Consider the following 16,262-nt stretch of genomic DNA (forward strand, 5'->3'; position numbering starts at 1 on the left):
CGGGTCCTCCATGCGTGGAGTTCGCATGTTCTCCCTGTGTCTGGGTGGGTTTCCTCCCACAGTCCAAAGACATGCAGGTTAAGTGTATTGGCGATCCTAAATTGTCTCCAGTGTGTGCTTGGTTTGTGTGTGTGTGTGTGTCCCGCAGTGGGTTGGCACCCTGCCCGGGATTGTTTCCTGCCTTGCGCCCTGTGCTGGCTGGGATTGGCTCCAGCAGACCCCCATGACCCTGTGTTACGATGTAGTGGGATGGAAGATGGATGGATGGAAAATATTATAGTATAATAAAACCACAATAAATATAATAATACAATTTTACAAGATCTTTGTGAAATAAGCAAAACTCGAAGGCATGCAGGTACACAGGGGACAATGGCTTTTCATTTTGTCACTGCAAGGTGCACCGACACATTTGTCCGCGCCTGTGTTACAGATGCCAATAAATTATAAAAAATGTCTGAAAGCGTCCAGCTGTTTCTTGATTGAGCCTTCAGCCGCAGAGTGCACATTTGGTGCCACCTGTGGGTTGTCTTGGCACAAGTCTGCTTCATGGGAGCTCCTGAACTTTAGTGATTCTGGGACAGGGACAGGAGGGGTCATGTGACTGGAGACGCCCACCTTCTTTTCACACTCAGGTGTCTTTAGCTCCAGAGGGAGCGTGACCTAGTGACCACATTTTGCTGACGGTGGCATGAATGCCGAGGGTGTGGACTTACCTCTCTGCTGGCGACGCTGGCCGGGGTGCTGAAACGCACCTGCATTATTGATGAGAGCAGAAACTCTCACTGATGCTGCGGCTCACCATTTCTGACATTGTCAGCCGCGCTGCCTGCCCCGTCTAGCTGGCTTCCTCAAAGGGCTGGCATGCAGCTCGGGTTCTCTCCCCTTTCTGGACACAAGCAACGTCTGCCATGAAGTTTTCAGAACACCTGGCGGCTCATCTCACTCCGGAATGGAGGAAACAGTACATCTGCTATGGGGTAAGGACAGAAGCTTTGTTAACTTTACATTGGGCTAAGCAAGTGGCTTGAATAGAGCAGGGAGCTATGAGGGGGCAAACAAGCCATAAATCATATACTGTATTTTTGTGTGCAATCTATTGGTTTACATGTGAACACAGTTGGTATATGAATATTGAGTATCGGTTTGCGTGTATCTTTGGCCCCTTTGTTGCATTTGTGAGAGATTGTGTTGCGCCATTCTCTTCTGGGAAGTTATGGAGCATAGAAACGTTCACCTCAACTGAGAATATATAGTGACCGAACGCAGAGGAAGAAGAAGAAGAAGACGAACATTGGTGTGTCTGTAAGGTGCACTTAAATAAGGAGCCGCCCATGGACTCGGTGCTCAGAGTGGTGGTGTATGAGTTGTGGTCCAACAGACCGGAATGTTCTTTCTTGTTGAGGCTCCTCAAATTCCGAGTCAAGTGGACTTTCTTTACGAAAATAAGGAGCTTAAGGTGTCCAAAAATAAAAATAAAAAATGGAAGGAGGTGCTTCAGCTGAGCTTATAGTAAATAATTTGGCGTCTGCGATGTGGCAGTTTACTGTGTTCTAGTTGTCATCGAGTGCTTCAGCAGTCATCTGTGATCTTCACGAAGACGTGGGGTGTCTGTGAGGTTCAATTTAATCCAATACAGGATCCAAAAGACAGAGCTGGCCCTGGATGCCACCAGGACAGGCTCAGGCCTGAAGTAGTGCTGGAACTGAAAGGGTGGGCCAGGGATCGCGTCTAGGGTCCCCCATGCATGGAGCTTGCATGTTCTGCAAGGGTTTCCTCCCACAGTCAGGATCAGTGAATCGGTGATACTACATTGTCCCTTGTGTGTGCTTAGTGTATGGCTGGTGTGTGTTCACCCTACAATGGGGTGGCACTCTATCCAGGGGTTTGTTCCTGTCTTGTGCCCCATGCCCTCTGGGAAAGGCCCGCACATCCCTGTTCAGGACTAAGCAAATTGGAAAATGACTGATAAATGAGTGCATTTGAATATAATGGACTATCATGAGCTACCAGCCCAACCAGAGCTGGCCAGCCATGGATGCCACCAAGACAGGCTCAGGCTTGATGTAGTGCCGGAACTGAAATGAACTGAAGGGTGGCACGGTGGTAGTTTAGGGTGAAGGGTTCATGTCCAGGGTCCCCAATGCATCGAGTTTGCATGTTCTGTGTGGGTTTCCTTCAGGTGCTCCAGTTTCATCCCACAGTCCAAAGACATGAAGGTTAGGTGGACTGGCGATATTAAATTGGCCCTTGTGTCTGCTTCGTGTGTGGTTGGTTTTTGTGTTTCACCCTGTGATGGACTGGCACTCTGTCCAGGAGGTTGTTCCTGTCTTGTGCCCTATTGCTAGCTGGGATAGACTCTGACAGACCCTCACCTTCACCCTGTTCAGAACTAAGAGAGTTGGAAAAATGACTGACAGAAATGACCTGAGATCTGAGCACGTCAGTAGTTTACATCAGGGGTCTGCAACTCCGGCCCTGGAGGGCTGCAGTGACTGCAAGTTTTCCTTGTAATCCTTTACTTAAGCTGTGACCAGTTTGTGCTGCTTATTAACTTCTTTTGCCTTCGTTTTAATTGACTTGCTGTTTTATTTCAACCGCTCAATTGTTTCCAATCAATACTGAGACACAAAGTGAGCCAACACATGACACACTGACCTGCGTCTGCCATACAATGTGTGAAAATAAAGAAAGGCAAAGGGCTCAGTGATATCAATCTGCTCAGATCCACAAAACATTTAGACAGCGGTCTTCAAAATAAAGAAAATCAACAGTTTTGGAAATGTCTGCCTTGGCAAAATGAGATCAACAAAAGCCATGGAATTAAAGAACAGGTTTAATTAACAAGAATTGACTTCTAATTAAGAAACTGGTTGGCAAGAAATTGGTTCAGATCTCAGACTGAACTCGTCATCTGTTGGCTCACTAATTGCACATTGCATTTCTGTTTTGGGTGCCATTTAAGGAAAAAAATAAAGCAAATGAGAGGATTGAATCTTAAAAAACAGTCAATTCAAATGAAGGCACAAGAAGTGACCAGCAAAAACTTAAGAAAAGGGTGAGAAATCCACCAGGACCTGAGCTGGAGACCCCTGGTTTATATTTACACAAGAGTGTATACAGTATTTCTTGTGTGTTTTTAATTATGTACAGTATATCTATTTATACTGTATACACAGTAGGTGTGTTTGCAGGTTTCTTTATGCTATTATATGTATACACATACTGTATATACTGTACACAGTAAATGCATAATGGAATGCACAGTATAAAAATACTTAATATGAGCGTAGATGGGTGCATACACAGTTCTGTTATGTTTGTATGTAAGTATGCCCTTTGTTACAAATTTGTGTCTACCTATCTGTCTATATATTAGAAGAGATATGCTAATGTTGGTGAAGCACCATCTGTTGGAATAAAAAAAGATCTGTCTATCTTATAGTGCCTTTAATATCCTATCTATCTATCTATCTATCTATCTATCTATCTATCTATCTATCTATCTATCTATCTATCTATCTATCTATCATTATATAGTGCCCTTCATGTCTATCTATCTATCTATCTATCTATCTATCTATCTATCTATCTATCTATCTATCATTATATAGTGCCCTTCATATCTATCTATCTATCTATCTATCATTATATAGTGCCCTTCATATCTATCTATCTATCTATCTATCTATCTATCTATCTATCTATCTATCTATCTATCTATCTGTCATTATATAGTGCCCTTCACATCTATCTGTCATTATATAGTGCCCTTCACATCTATCTATCTATCTATCTATCTATCTATCTATCTATCTATCTATCTATCTATCTATCTATCTATCTATCTATCTATCTATCATTATACAGTGCCCTTCATATCTATCTATCTTATAGTGCCTTTAATATCTATGTATCTATCTATTATATAGTGCCCTTCATATCTATCTATCTATCTATCTATCTATCTATCTATCTATCTATCTATCTATCTATCTATCTATCTATCTATCTATCTATCTATCTCTGTCATTATACAGTGCCCTTCATATCTATCTATCTTATAGTGCCTTTAATATTTATGTATCTATCTATTATATAGTGCCCTTAATATCTATCTATCTATCTATCTATTATATAGTGCCTTTCACATCTCTCTGTGGGGGTCTTTGTATGTATGTGCTTTCATGCATTGTCATGGATGGCAGTTGTTGGCTGGTGTCCTTTCCAGGATGATTTAAGGTATTTTACATGGCCAGGAGGTCAAGTGAGTGAACAGGCAAGAAGAAAGGCATTGTATTCTTTGCCTTAGCCAAGAGATCTGCAGAAGACACCAACACAGAAGTAGATATAATCTGGCATCCTGCCAGGGTTTGACCAGCTGGGAAGCAAGTATAATGGAGGGACAGGGGGAGAAAACCTGCCTGGACTATTTACTCCCTCGACAAGCTAGATGGCAGCATCCCTGGGTTACTGTTTCTATACGAACACCCATAGGGCATGCTGGGAGGTGTAGTCCCATGGGATAGCCCTGTTGGGTTTTCTGGGTACCGCCTGGCCATTTTTGATATCTTTGTTGAGTGGCTTCTACCTGACCTGGAAGTTTTTCCAATGGGCTATGCTGTGGCAGCAGAAGCACTCTCTAATTTATTATGTAAAAGGAGTCGCTGAGCCTCAGCCAGGTGAGTCAGAGTCAGGTGGAAGAGTGCAATACTCACCTGTGAGGAGTGGAGGAGAAAGAAAAGTAAAGGATTGGATTGTGGACTGCTGATTAAATGAAGAACCTGTAAGAGAAACTTTGTGCAAATGAAATAAGTTTATTTGAACCCTGGGGCTGTCTTTGTGTAGTTGTATCTGCAGTTTGGGGTGCAGAACAAAAGAGCAAAGCATATGGCTGAACATTCATGAGGTTCACCTAAGAGGACAGAGTCCAACGAGGTCCTCTCTAATGATGCTCTAATCATTATGGTGCATCTGATTCTAACTTCAGATAATTATTGATAAAGGTAGGGGTGCACTTACTTTTTCCATCCATCCATTTTCCAACCCGCTGAATCCGAGCACAGGGTCACGGGGGTCTGCTGGAGCCAATCCCAGCCAACACAGGGCACAAGGCAGGAACTAATCCTGGGCAGGGTGCCAACCCACCACAGGACACACACACACACCCACACACCAAAGCACACACTAGGGCCAATTTAGAATTGCCAATCCACCTAACCTGCATGTCTTTGGACTGTGGGAGGAAACCGGAGCACCCGGAGGAAACCCACGCAGACACGGGGAGAACATGCAAACTCCACACAGGGAGGACCCGGGAAGCGAACCCAGGTCCCCAGATCTCCCAACTGCGAGGCAGCAGCACTACCCACTGTGCCACCGTGCCGCCCCACTTACTTTTTCCACATTTGAAATTTCCACTGAATTACAATGAATTACACAATGTAAATGTGTCCTGATGTTTGTTATATTATATCACCTTTAACTACAGATACTCTTTAAACAAACATCAAATCTTGGTAGGTCCATCCATCCATTTCCTGCTGTTTGTCCAGGTCAGCAGTGTAAGTAATGATGCCCAGCAGGGAGCGCCCTTTCTCCCCGCGATGTGTTTCTTGAGGCAGAACAGATAGAGCCAATACTATCCCTTTTGTAACCATGGTGGAAATAATTACAACAGAGAAATATGGTACAAAAAGAGAAAGAATATGTGTATTTAATTTGCTTTAAAAGATAATATTCATTCCCAATAATACACTGTACAGTATAATCATATATACATACGTATTCAGGCTGGAGAGAAGCCAAGGGATGTCCCATCTGGCAGAATACCGACGTCATGGTGGCTCGTCTGACTTCATGCTGGATTATCGTCATTATAACAATTCACATATTCATAGAATTCATGTCAGATGTGGGCAGCTACCAGATGGGCTGTGTGCCAAAATAACATCATCCCCTGTTCTCATCATTGATGGCTTCCACACGCTGTGGCTCTGTTTTGGTCTAACAGACATTGGCACTTTTAAAATGACCTGCTTGTGTGTCCTTCACATGATTTCTTCTCATCTCTCTCTCTCTCTTTGTCTCTCTCAACTGAATTGCATGGCTTTGAAATAAATTTCACAGATTATATTGGCAAAAAGGGGCAGCACGGTGGTGCAGTGGTAGCAGTGGAGTGCAGTGGAGCTGCTGCCTCACAATAAGGAGACCCGGGTTTGCTTCAAAGGTCCTCCCTGCGTGGAGTTTGCATGTTCTCCCCGTGTCTGCGCCGGTTTCCTCCCACAGTCCAAAGACATGCAGGTTAGGTGGTTTGGCAATTCTAAATTGGCCCTAACGTGTGCTTGGTGTGTGTGTGTGTCCTGCGGTGGGCTGGTGCCCTCCCCAAGATTGGTTCCTGCCTTGCGCCCTGTGTTGGCTGGGATTGGCTCCAGCAGACCCCCATGACCCTGTAGTTAGGATATAGCGGGTTGGAAAATGGATGGATGGATGGATATTGGCACAAAATAACCTTCTTGCTACCGTCCCTGATGATTCTGAGGCCCTCACAGGACAGCTGAGACATATAATCTCTCCAGCGTGTCCTGGGTCTCCTCATCCCAGAAACAGCTCCACATGGGGGAATCCAGGAGGCATCCCGATCAATCAGAAGCCTGGACCACCCTAACTGGCTCCTTTCAATGTGGGGGAGCAGGAGCAGCAGATAGATAGATATAAGAGTAGATAGGAAAGGCACTATATAATAGAATATAATAGACACTACGTAATAGATCTTAGACCTATCTAGCTATCTAGCTACTGTCTGTTATCTACAATCTCAGTTAGGAAATGTCCAATGGAAGTGATTTTTAAAGCCCTTCTCATAGGAATCTGAGGTCATGACCCCTGATAGATAGATAGATAGATAGATAGATAGATAGATAGATAGATAGATAGATAGATAGATAGATAGATAGATAGATAGATAGATAGATAGATAGATAGATAGATAGATTTACCTTTGTTTGTCTCAATTAAGTTGATTTTTCTCTTAACAATGAACAACAAAACAGCATTTTAGAAAATGTTCTTAAATTTATTAAAATCTGAAATATCACATTGGTACATGTACTTAGATTTCTCACTTAGTAATTATTTAGAAGCCCCTCAACATAGGTATCAAAAATAGCCCAGGCAGCATCCAGGGAACCCAACAGGGCTGACCTATGGGACTACAACTCCCAGCCTGCCCTGTGGCTGTCCATATAGAAACAGTAACCCAGGGATGCTGCCATCTAGCTTGTCGAGGGAATAAATAGTCCAGGCAGGTTTTCTCCCCCTGTCCCTCCATTATAATTGCTTCCCAGCTGGTCAAACTCCGGCTGGATGCCAGATTATATCTACTTCTGTGTTGGCATCTTTTGCAAATCTGGCTAAGGCAAGGAATACAATGCCTTTCTTCTTGCCTGTTCACTCACTTGACCTCCTGGCCATGTAAAACACCTTAAATCATCTTGGAATGGATGCCAGTCCATGACTGCCATCCATGACAATGCATGAAATCTCATACATACAAAGACCCACACAGAGAGATGTGAAAGGCACGATAGATAGATAGATAGATAGATAGATAGATAGATAGATAGATAGATAGATAGATAGATAGATAGATAGATAGATAGATAGATAGATAGATAGATAGATAGATAGATAGATAGATAGATAGATAGATAGATAGATAGATAGATAGATAGATAGATTGATTTACGTTTGTCCTAATTAAGTCATTTTTTCTCTTATCAATGAATGACAAAGGCAAAACAGCATTTTGGAAAACTTTTATAAATTTATTAAAAACTGAAATATCACATTGGTGGTACAAGTACTTAGATCCCTCACTCAGTAATTAGTTGAAGCCCCTTTGCGGCTTTGGAGTCTTCTTATGTTTGACAAGACAGGCTTCACACACATGGACTTGAGAATTTTCTGCCACTCTTCCCTGCAGATCCTAACAAGCTCTCTCAGTGTCATGATCTTAAAGTCCCAAAGAACCAAAGCCCAAGCAAGTTCCAAAAGCACTTCTTAAAAAATGCCCACTAGAGGGGGATAACACCATTGAACCCTGGCAAGTAACAAGAGCAAACACTGAATCCTTTTGAAATAGAAGGGTTTATTACACAAAGAATCTCAGTAAATACTGTACATGAAGCTCCGTAGAGCACACAAGGCATAAAGGAGCTGTCAGCGAGAGCAATCCAAATTGAACAAGTCCCAAAACAGAGCAAACAATGTGAAAGTCCGGATAAATCGTAACGAATTTACCAAAACACAAGAACTCACCAACTCCGGAGCGCAATCACAATGAATATTAGAGGCTGTGGAGGACACTCCGGATTGATAGGGTGGAGGGCAGTTCCTGATGGTGATTGACAGGTGGCCCCGCCTCTTGGGGGAATCACTTTCAAAACTGATATGAAACGACAAAACTGGAAAGAATCAATGATGTCCATAACCAACCTAAATAAATGAATAAAAAATGAACAATAGAGACAACAAACATAAATTTGAACTGCAGCCAGGGGAGGAAACCCAATGAGACAGCAGACACAGATATCACAGAATGCAACTTGGAGAAACAGGAGGTTGTGCTGTGGTGTAGGGATCATAATTTGATTTTAAATTTGAATAAAATTGAAGAAATAGTCTTTGATCCAAGGTCCATTGGTGATCATAGTTCAGATTTTATTAATGGAGAGAGAGCTGAGCAGGTAACAAAATATAAGTATTTGGTTATTGACTTGATAGTCGGCTCCATCAATAGGGTGTGTTGGTTCCAGGGTTGGTCAACGTCTGCACTTCATGTGAATGCTTAGGGTCCATGGAGTGGACAAAAATACTACTAATAATAATTCATTACATTTATATAGCGCTTTTCTCAGTACTCAAAGTATTACTATATGTTGTTATTTGACACTGCGGTGGGCTGGCACCCTGCCTGGGGGTTTGTTTCCTGCCTTGTGCCCTGTGTTGGCTGGGATGGGCTCCAGCAGACCCCCGTGACCCTGTAGTTAGGATATAGCGGGTTAGAAAATGGATGGATGGATGGATGTTATTTGACAGAGTAGCTATTAAATCACTTATTCAATATGACTGTGAAACTTGGATCACAACTCCCAAATTTGATCAGAAGAGGAGGTAAAAGTGCCCCACATACTCATCTCGCAGCTGGCACCTTAACCTCCTGTCATTAGCTGACAAGAACTGTACAGAATTTATATCCAAGCAAATTACATTTTTTTTAAAGACAAATGCATCCTCTGAGGTTTCAGCAGGAATACACAGAAAAACTCTGAAGGCATTTTTAAAAGGACAAAAATAAGTCGGAAACCAAGAAGGCCTTCAGAGTTAATCAGTGAAATTACCAGAACAGATCAAGAACACGCCAGGTCTCCAGATGAGGCAACTTTTTAAGAAAAGACAGGCCTTGCAATCAGAAGTCAACCTCTCGAAAACAATAGAAACAGAACAACTAATTTAGAATAAGCATTTATACTGTATTGTACTCTGAATAGTTTTACTCGGGCTGTTGGCCTTCCTCTCTTTCTCATGGGTGGGGTTTGATTTGAATTTAGTTTTGTTAAGTTTGACTTGATCGTATGAAATGTTATATAGATAATAAAAGATCCACGTAAAATAATCGCTGTACGTGTCTCCAAGAGATTTTTGAGGAGGCTGCGCCTCGGTGACCCAATTCGTATTCTTTATGAGCCATATGAGCTAATAATGGCTTCAGGCGAGGGATACACGTTACCAGCCTGTAAGCTGAACAGTCACACATTTTCATTAGTTCCACTATCAATTAAATTATTAAATAATAAGTGTTGAGTTTTTTGAAAGGCAAAGTGTAATATTTTTGGTGTAGGGTAGTTGTGTAATATTCTGTAAGTGATATGTGTGGGCCTGGGACGCATGTATTCTCTCGAATGTCCAGGACAATAAAGGCTAACCTAATCCTCACCTACCCCTAACTTAACATGACAGTCAGGTTGGATGAAGGCCATCAGTGGACTGGTATTGCAGGCCTCTCCAGAGATCTTCAGATGGGTTCAAGTCCGGGCACTGCCTGGGTCCCTCATGGACATTCCCAAAGTTGTCCTTAAGCTACTCCTGTGTTGTCTTTGCTTTGTCCTGTTGGAGGGTCAACCTTCACTCAACTTGGTGCAGGCCTTCATTAAGGGTGTCTCTGTACTTTACTCCATTCAGCTTACACCAAGTCCCGACTAGTCTCCCAGTCCCTGATGCTGCCGCCACCACGCTTCACTGTTGGACTGACATTAGGCAGGTAAAGAGCCGTACCTGGTGTCCTCCAGATGTGATGCTTAGATTCACTCTTGGTTTGTTTGCACCAGAGAATCCAGTTTCACTGAGCCCTTTAGGTGCCTTTTATTTCCAAACTCCAAGTGGACTTCCACGTGTCATTTACAGAGGAGCCACTCTGCCCTAAAACCCAGATCAGTGGAGTGCTGCAGCGGAGGCTGTCCTTCTGGAAGTTTCTTTGTATCTCTATCCAGGTTCTCTGCAGCTCAGCAAGTGTGATCGTCTGGTTCTTGGTCACCTCTCTTACCTCAGGTCCTTCTACCACAAGTGTTCCATTTGGCTGGGTGGCCTGCTGTAGGAAAAGTCATGGTTGTTGCAAACTTTTTCCATTTAAGAGTGATGGAGGATGCTGTGTGTGTGTGTGTGAGAGACAGAGTGAGAGATGGTCCGGGTTAGTTCCACGCTCCCTGCTCCTTCTGAGAGCCTCTAGAACCCACAGCGTCGATAGTCATATACCGAGATGAGCCGAGCAAATGAGGGCACATGCATGCAGCAAGGGGTACGTGCAAAAGGTGACAAGTACTTTTATTTTAAACCAATCAAAAAGAAAGTGTTTAAGTGTGCAGTGGGCATATATCTATACATAATCCATTAAATCGCATGCATGTGGAGGTTACAAAATCCGTAAGAAAAACTCCATTAAAAACAAGGCTAAAATCCAAGAGACAGTTCCTTAAAAAAAAAAAAAAAAACAAAATCAGCAGACCCCCTGCCTACCTCTCCAATTGAAGTCTCCCCCGCTTACCCTGACTGGGCTCTTGTAGCCGGAGGAGACGCATCCATCCGGCAGGTGCAGTCATCCGTCTATTCCAGGTTTGGGTCCCCATTTGCCAGGCCCTTGGCAACCCTGAAGCGCCGTGCCTAGCATATCTCCCTCGGCGTCTGTGGGGGACACCCGCACTCTGGGTCACTCCTAACACCCAGGACAATCACTCAGTAGGAGCGCCCCTTCCTTCACACCGGACCCCCTGCCTCCGTTCACTGCAGAACGGCTCTCCATCTCACTGCTGCCTCTCATTTCCTTTCATTCTTTCTCACGTTTGAATCTCCACTTCCTCTCTGTTCTGTTTCCTCATCCCTACATACATTGGCTTGATTGGGCGCGGGTGTGAGCAAGATGGCTCCAGTGTGAGGTGATAGATAGATAGATAGATAGATAGATAGATAGATAGATAGATAGATAGATAGATAGATAGATAGATAGATAGATAGATAGATAGATAGATAGATAGATAGATAGATATGAAAGGCACTATATGATAGATAGATAGATAGATAGATAGATAGATAGATAGATAGATAGATAGATAGATAGATAGATAGATAGATAGATAGATAGATAGATAGATAGATAGATAGATATGAAAGGCACTATAAGATAGATAGATAGATAGATAGATAGATAGATAGATAGATAGATAGATAGATAGATAGATAGATAGATAGATAGATAGATAGATAGATACTTTATTAATCCCAATGGGAAATTCACAATTCACAGGTGTGAACACGGCAACTGAGTCATCCACCCAGTGTTGCACATTTTTCGCAATCAACCCCGGAGTGGAGCTGTCTTGTGTGTGTATGAGGGGCCAAACAGGCCAGAAATCATATATTTTTGTGTGTAATCACACTCTATGATTTATGGCCTGTTTGACCCCATATACAGTGCATCCGGAAAGTATTCCCAGCGCTTCATCACTTTTTCCACATTTTGTTATGTTACAGCCTTATTCCAAAATGGATTAAATTCATTTTTTTCCTCAGAATTCTACACACAACACCCCATAATGACAACGTGAAAAAAGTTTACTTGAGATTTTTGCAAATTTATTAAAAATAAAAAAATTGAGAAATCCCATGTCCATAAATATTCACAGCCTTTGCCATGAAGCTCAAAATTGAGCTCAGGTGCATCCTGTTTCCCTGATCATCCTTGAGATGTTTCTGCAGCTTCATTGGAGTCCACCTGTGGTAAATTCAGTTGACTGGACATGATTTGGAAAGGCACACACCTGTCTATAGAAGGTCCCACAGTTGACAGTTCATGTCAGAGCACAAACCAAGCATGAAGTCAAAGGAATTGTCTGTAGACCTCCGAGACAGGATTGTCTTAAGGCACAAATCTGGGGAAGGTTATAGAAAAATTTCTGCTTTTTTGAAGGTCCCAATGAGCACAGTGGCCTCCATCATCCGTACGTGGAAGAAGTTCGAAACCACCAGGACTCTTCCTAGAGCTGGCCGGCCGTCTAAACTGAGCGATCGGTGGAGAAGGGCCTTAGTCAGGGAGGTGACAAAGAACCCGATGGTCACTCTGTCAGAGCTCCAGAGGTCCTCTGTGGAGAGAGGAGAACCTTCCAGAAGGACACCATCTCTGCAGCAATCCACCAATCAGGCCTGTATGGTAGAGTGGCCAGACAGAAGCCACTCCTTAGTAAAAGGCACATGGCAGCCCACCTGGAGTTTGCCAAAAGGCACCTGAAGGACTCTCAGACCATGAGAAAGAAAATTCTCTGGTCTGATAAGACAAAGATTGAACTCTTTGGTGTGAATGCCAGGCATCACGTTTGGAGGAAACCAGGCACCGCTCATCACCAGGCCAATACCATCCCTACAGTGAAGCATGGTGGTGGCAGCATCATGCTGTGGAGATGTTTTTCAGCGGCAGGGACTGGGAGACTAGTCAGGATAAAGGGAAAGATGACTGCAGCAATGTACAGAGATATCCTGGATGAAAACCTGCTCCAGAGCACTCTTGACCTCAGACTGGGGCGACGGTTCATCTTTCAGCAGGACAACGACCCTAAGCACACAGCCAAGATATCAAAGGAGTGGCTTCAGGACAACTCTGTGAATGTCCTTGAGTGGCCCAGCCAGAGCCCAGACTTGAATCCGATTGAACATCTCTGGAGAGATCTTAAAATGGCTGTGCACCGACGCTTCCCATCCAACCTGATGGAGCTTGAGAGGTGCTGCAAAGACGAATGGGCCAAACTGGCCAAGGATAGGTGTGCCAAGCTTGTGCCATCATATTCAACAAGACTTGAGGCTGGAATTGCTGCCAAAGGGGCATCAACAAAGTATTGAGCAAAGGCTGTGAATACTTATGGACATGTGTGTGATTTCTCAGTTTTTTTATTTTTAATAAATTTGCAAAAACTTTTTGTATCAGTATGCTGCTGCTGGAGTATGTGAATTTCCCCTTGGGATTAATAAAGTATCTATGTATCTATCTATCTAAAACCTCAAGTAAACTTTTTTCATGTTGTCATTATGGGGTGTTGTGTGTAGAATTCTGAGGATAAAAATGAATTTAATCCATTTTGGAATAAGGCTGTAACATAACAAAATGTGGAAAAAGTGATGCGCTGTGAATACTTTCCGGATGCACTGTATGTGCCCATTCTGAGCCTGCCCGTTCTCGAGCACCATTATTTATTAAAATCTGCTCTATGCCACGGACCACTTATTACACTGAGCTCTTGGGAGCCATCGATGTTGCAGCCTTCCCCATATCCATGTCTTGACAAATCCTGGTCTGCAGGTAAATCCTTTGACCTCTCTGCTTGCTTTCTGCTCAACTGGGTGACCTTCTATAGACCAGGGGTGGGCAACGTCGGTCCTGGGGGGGCTGCAGTGGGCTGCAGGTTTGTCGTTCCAACCGAATTGCTTCATTAGAAACCAATCCTTGCCAACCTCAGACCTTATTTCATTTTATGGCTTCTTAGTCTGCCATGTTAGGTTCTTATTTTGTAGATTTTGTTCCTCTCCAGGGATATTATCCAAATGATGTGAAGCCTAAAGCGGATCATTTACAGTCTGTCACGTTTTATTCAATCAGATAGGGCAATTTTTTTTTTAAAAGCTTTTAATTCTGATGTTTTAAGTAATTTTAATACAGACTGTTCAACAAAAGGATAACAAGAAAAACAAAAGAATATTTTATTTAAGGTCAAAATCCATCCATCCATTTTCCAACCCGCTGAATCCAAACACTGGGGTCTGCTGGAGCCAATCCCAGCCAACACAGGGCACAAAGCAGGGTGCCAACCCACCGCAGGACACACACAAACACACACCAAGCACACACTAGGGCCAATTTAGAATCACCAATCCACCTCACCTGCATGTCTTTGGACTGTGGGAGGAAACCCACGCAGACACGGGGAGAACATGCAAACTCCACGCAGGGAGGACCCAGGAAGTGAACCACAGGTCTCCTAACTGCGAGGCAGCAGCACTACCACTGCGCCACCGTGCCGCCCTTAAGGTCAAAGTTTAGTTTTTAAATATTGGATTGTTTTTTTTCTTAGTCTGATCCCATTTTTTATAAAACTGAAAAAGGTTTACGGTCTTACCTTTATTTGTAAATGAAGTCCATGCGCCTATCCTTCTTCACAAAAATCTCCGTCACTTTCTAGTAAAAGTCCTCCTTATTTTCCTTTAGTTTTAAAACTCTTAATCTTCCATTTTGACAGTCAGTCGGAACAAAAAATCAAAATAAACGGCCCGCTGCAGTGCACTTGACTTTCTGATGTTGCTAACTTATTGGCGCCTCGGCGTAGAAGAACGGCAGCAACGAGGGCCTGTTGGGCTCACATGTGCCCCCTTCAGGGCACCACAGTACTGTCTGCCTCATCTTGTGCCTTCTCACTGTGGTTTTATGTCCAATCAGCAAGACTAAATATGTCACACACATTCATTAAAGATATTAACCAGACTGTGGAAAGTCAGGGTGTGTAATAAACGTGTCTGCAAACCTTAGATTGGCGACATACAGAGAGACAGCAACAGGCACACGGCAATCGCAGGCATCAACCCAGCGGTAGAGCGCAGTCCAAGGTAAGGCTCGTCGCTGCCGCACCTCAAGTTTCTCCCCAGTAATTGAACACGAAATGTGCCAATTCAGTGATGTTGACTATAAAAATGATCAAAATTATTGGAATCATGCAGAAAACAAATTTACAGCACAGACCAGTGGACACATTGATTTTATGTTATCATTATTAGTTTTTTTACTTTTCATGATGACTCCCCTCACCGTACGTCCATGATTGCTAATAAAAATAGCAAATGCAGCTGTTTAAGACTGAAAAAAATAATTATGGGTGAGGACCCTTAACAAGTGAGACCACTAAAATGAAGCCTCAAAATGTCCATTGAGCACATAAGCAATAATTGACTTCTCATTAAGAAACAACAACCGGCAGACACTGCAGCCCTCCAGGACCGATGCGGACCACCCCTGCTATATTGTAGACAGACGTGTATTTTTTTCAAATCCTGTTCAGTCAGTAAAACTGACCAGCGGTGAACTCCAAACAAGGTGAAGAAACATCTTAACAATGGTTAATAGAATGGGCTTCTCCTCTGCCAGTTTTCAAGCATCATAGCATAGGGTCTGAATACTTGTGTAAGTGTCATCCATCCTGTTACGCTTATCCGAGGTCGGGTCGCGGGGGCAGCAGCTTGAGCAGAGATGCCCAGACTTCCCTCTCCCCGGCCACTTCTTCTAGCTCTTCTGGGAGAATCCCGAGGCGTTCCCAGGCCAGCCGAGAGACATAGTCCCTACAGGGTGTCCTGGGTCTTCCCCTGGGCCTCTTCCCGGTTAGACGTACCAGGGAGGCATCCAGGAGGCATCCTGATCAGATGTCCGAGCCACCTCATCTGACTCCTCTCAATGCGGAGGAGCAGCGGCTCTACTCTGAGCTTCTCACCCTATCTTTAAGGGAGAGCCCAGACACCCTGCGGAGGAAACTCATTTCAGCCGCTTGTATTCGCGATCTCGTTCTTTCAGTCACTACCCATAGCTCATGACCATAGGTGAGGGTAGGAACATAGATCGACTGGTAAATTGAGAGCTTTGCCTTATGGCTCAGCTCCTTTTTCACCACGACAGACCGATG

The 16,262-nt window shown here is 43.5% G+C and overlaps 1 protein-coding gene across 1 annotated transcript in view; it reads left to right on the forward strand.

The window, feature by feature from the left end:
* Positions 1-423: 423 nt before the first annotated feature.
* LOC114657153 (xenotropic and polytropic retrovirus receptor 1 homolog) overlaps positions 424-16,262 on the forward strand; it is a 128,929-nt gene continuing 113,090 nt past the window's right edge. Inside the window, exons 1-3 of the mRNA XM_051931695.1 lie at positions 424-997; positions 3,385-3,412; positions 12,889-12,901. Coding sequence (XP_051787655.1) covers positions 912-997; positions 3,385-3,412; positions 12,889-12,901 — 127 coding nt within the window. The 5' untranslated portion in view covers positions 424-911. The remainder of the gene's footprint in view (positions 998-3,384; positions 3,413-12,888; positions 12,902-16,262) is intronic.

This window comes from Erpetoichthys calabaricus, chromosome 9, assembly GCF_900747795.2.
Source record: "Erpetoichthys calabaricus chromosome 9, fErpCal1.3, whole genome shotgun sequence".
Classification (NCBI taxonomy): Eukaryota; Metazoa; Chordata; class Cladistia; order Polypteriformes; family Polypteridae; genus Erpetoichthys; species Erpetoichthys calabaricus.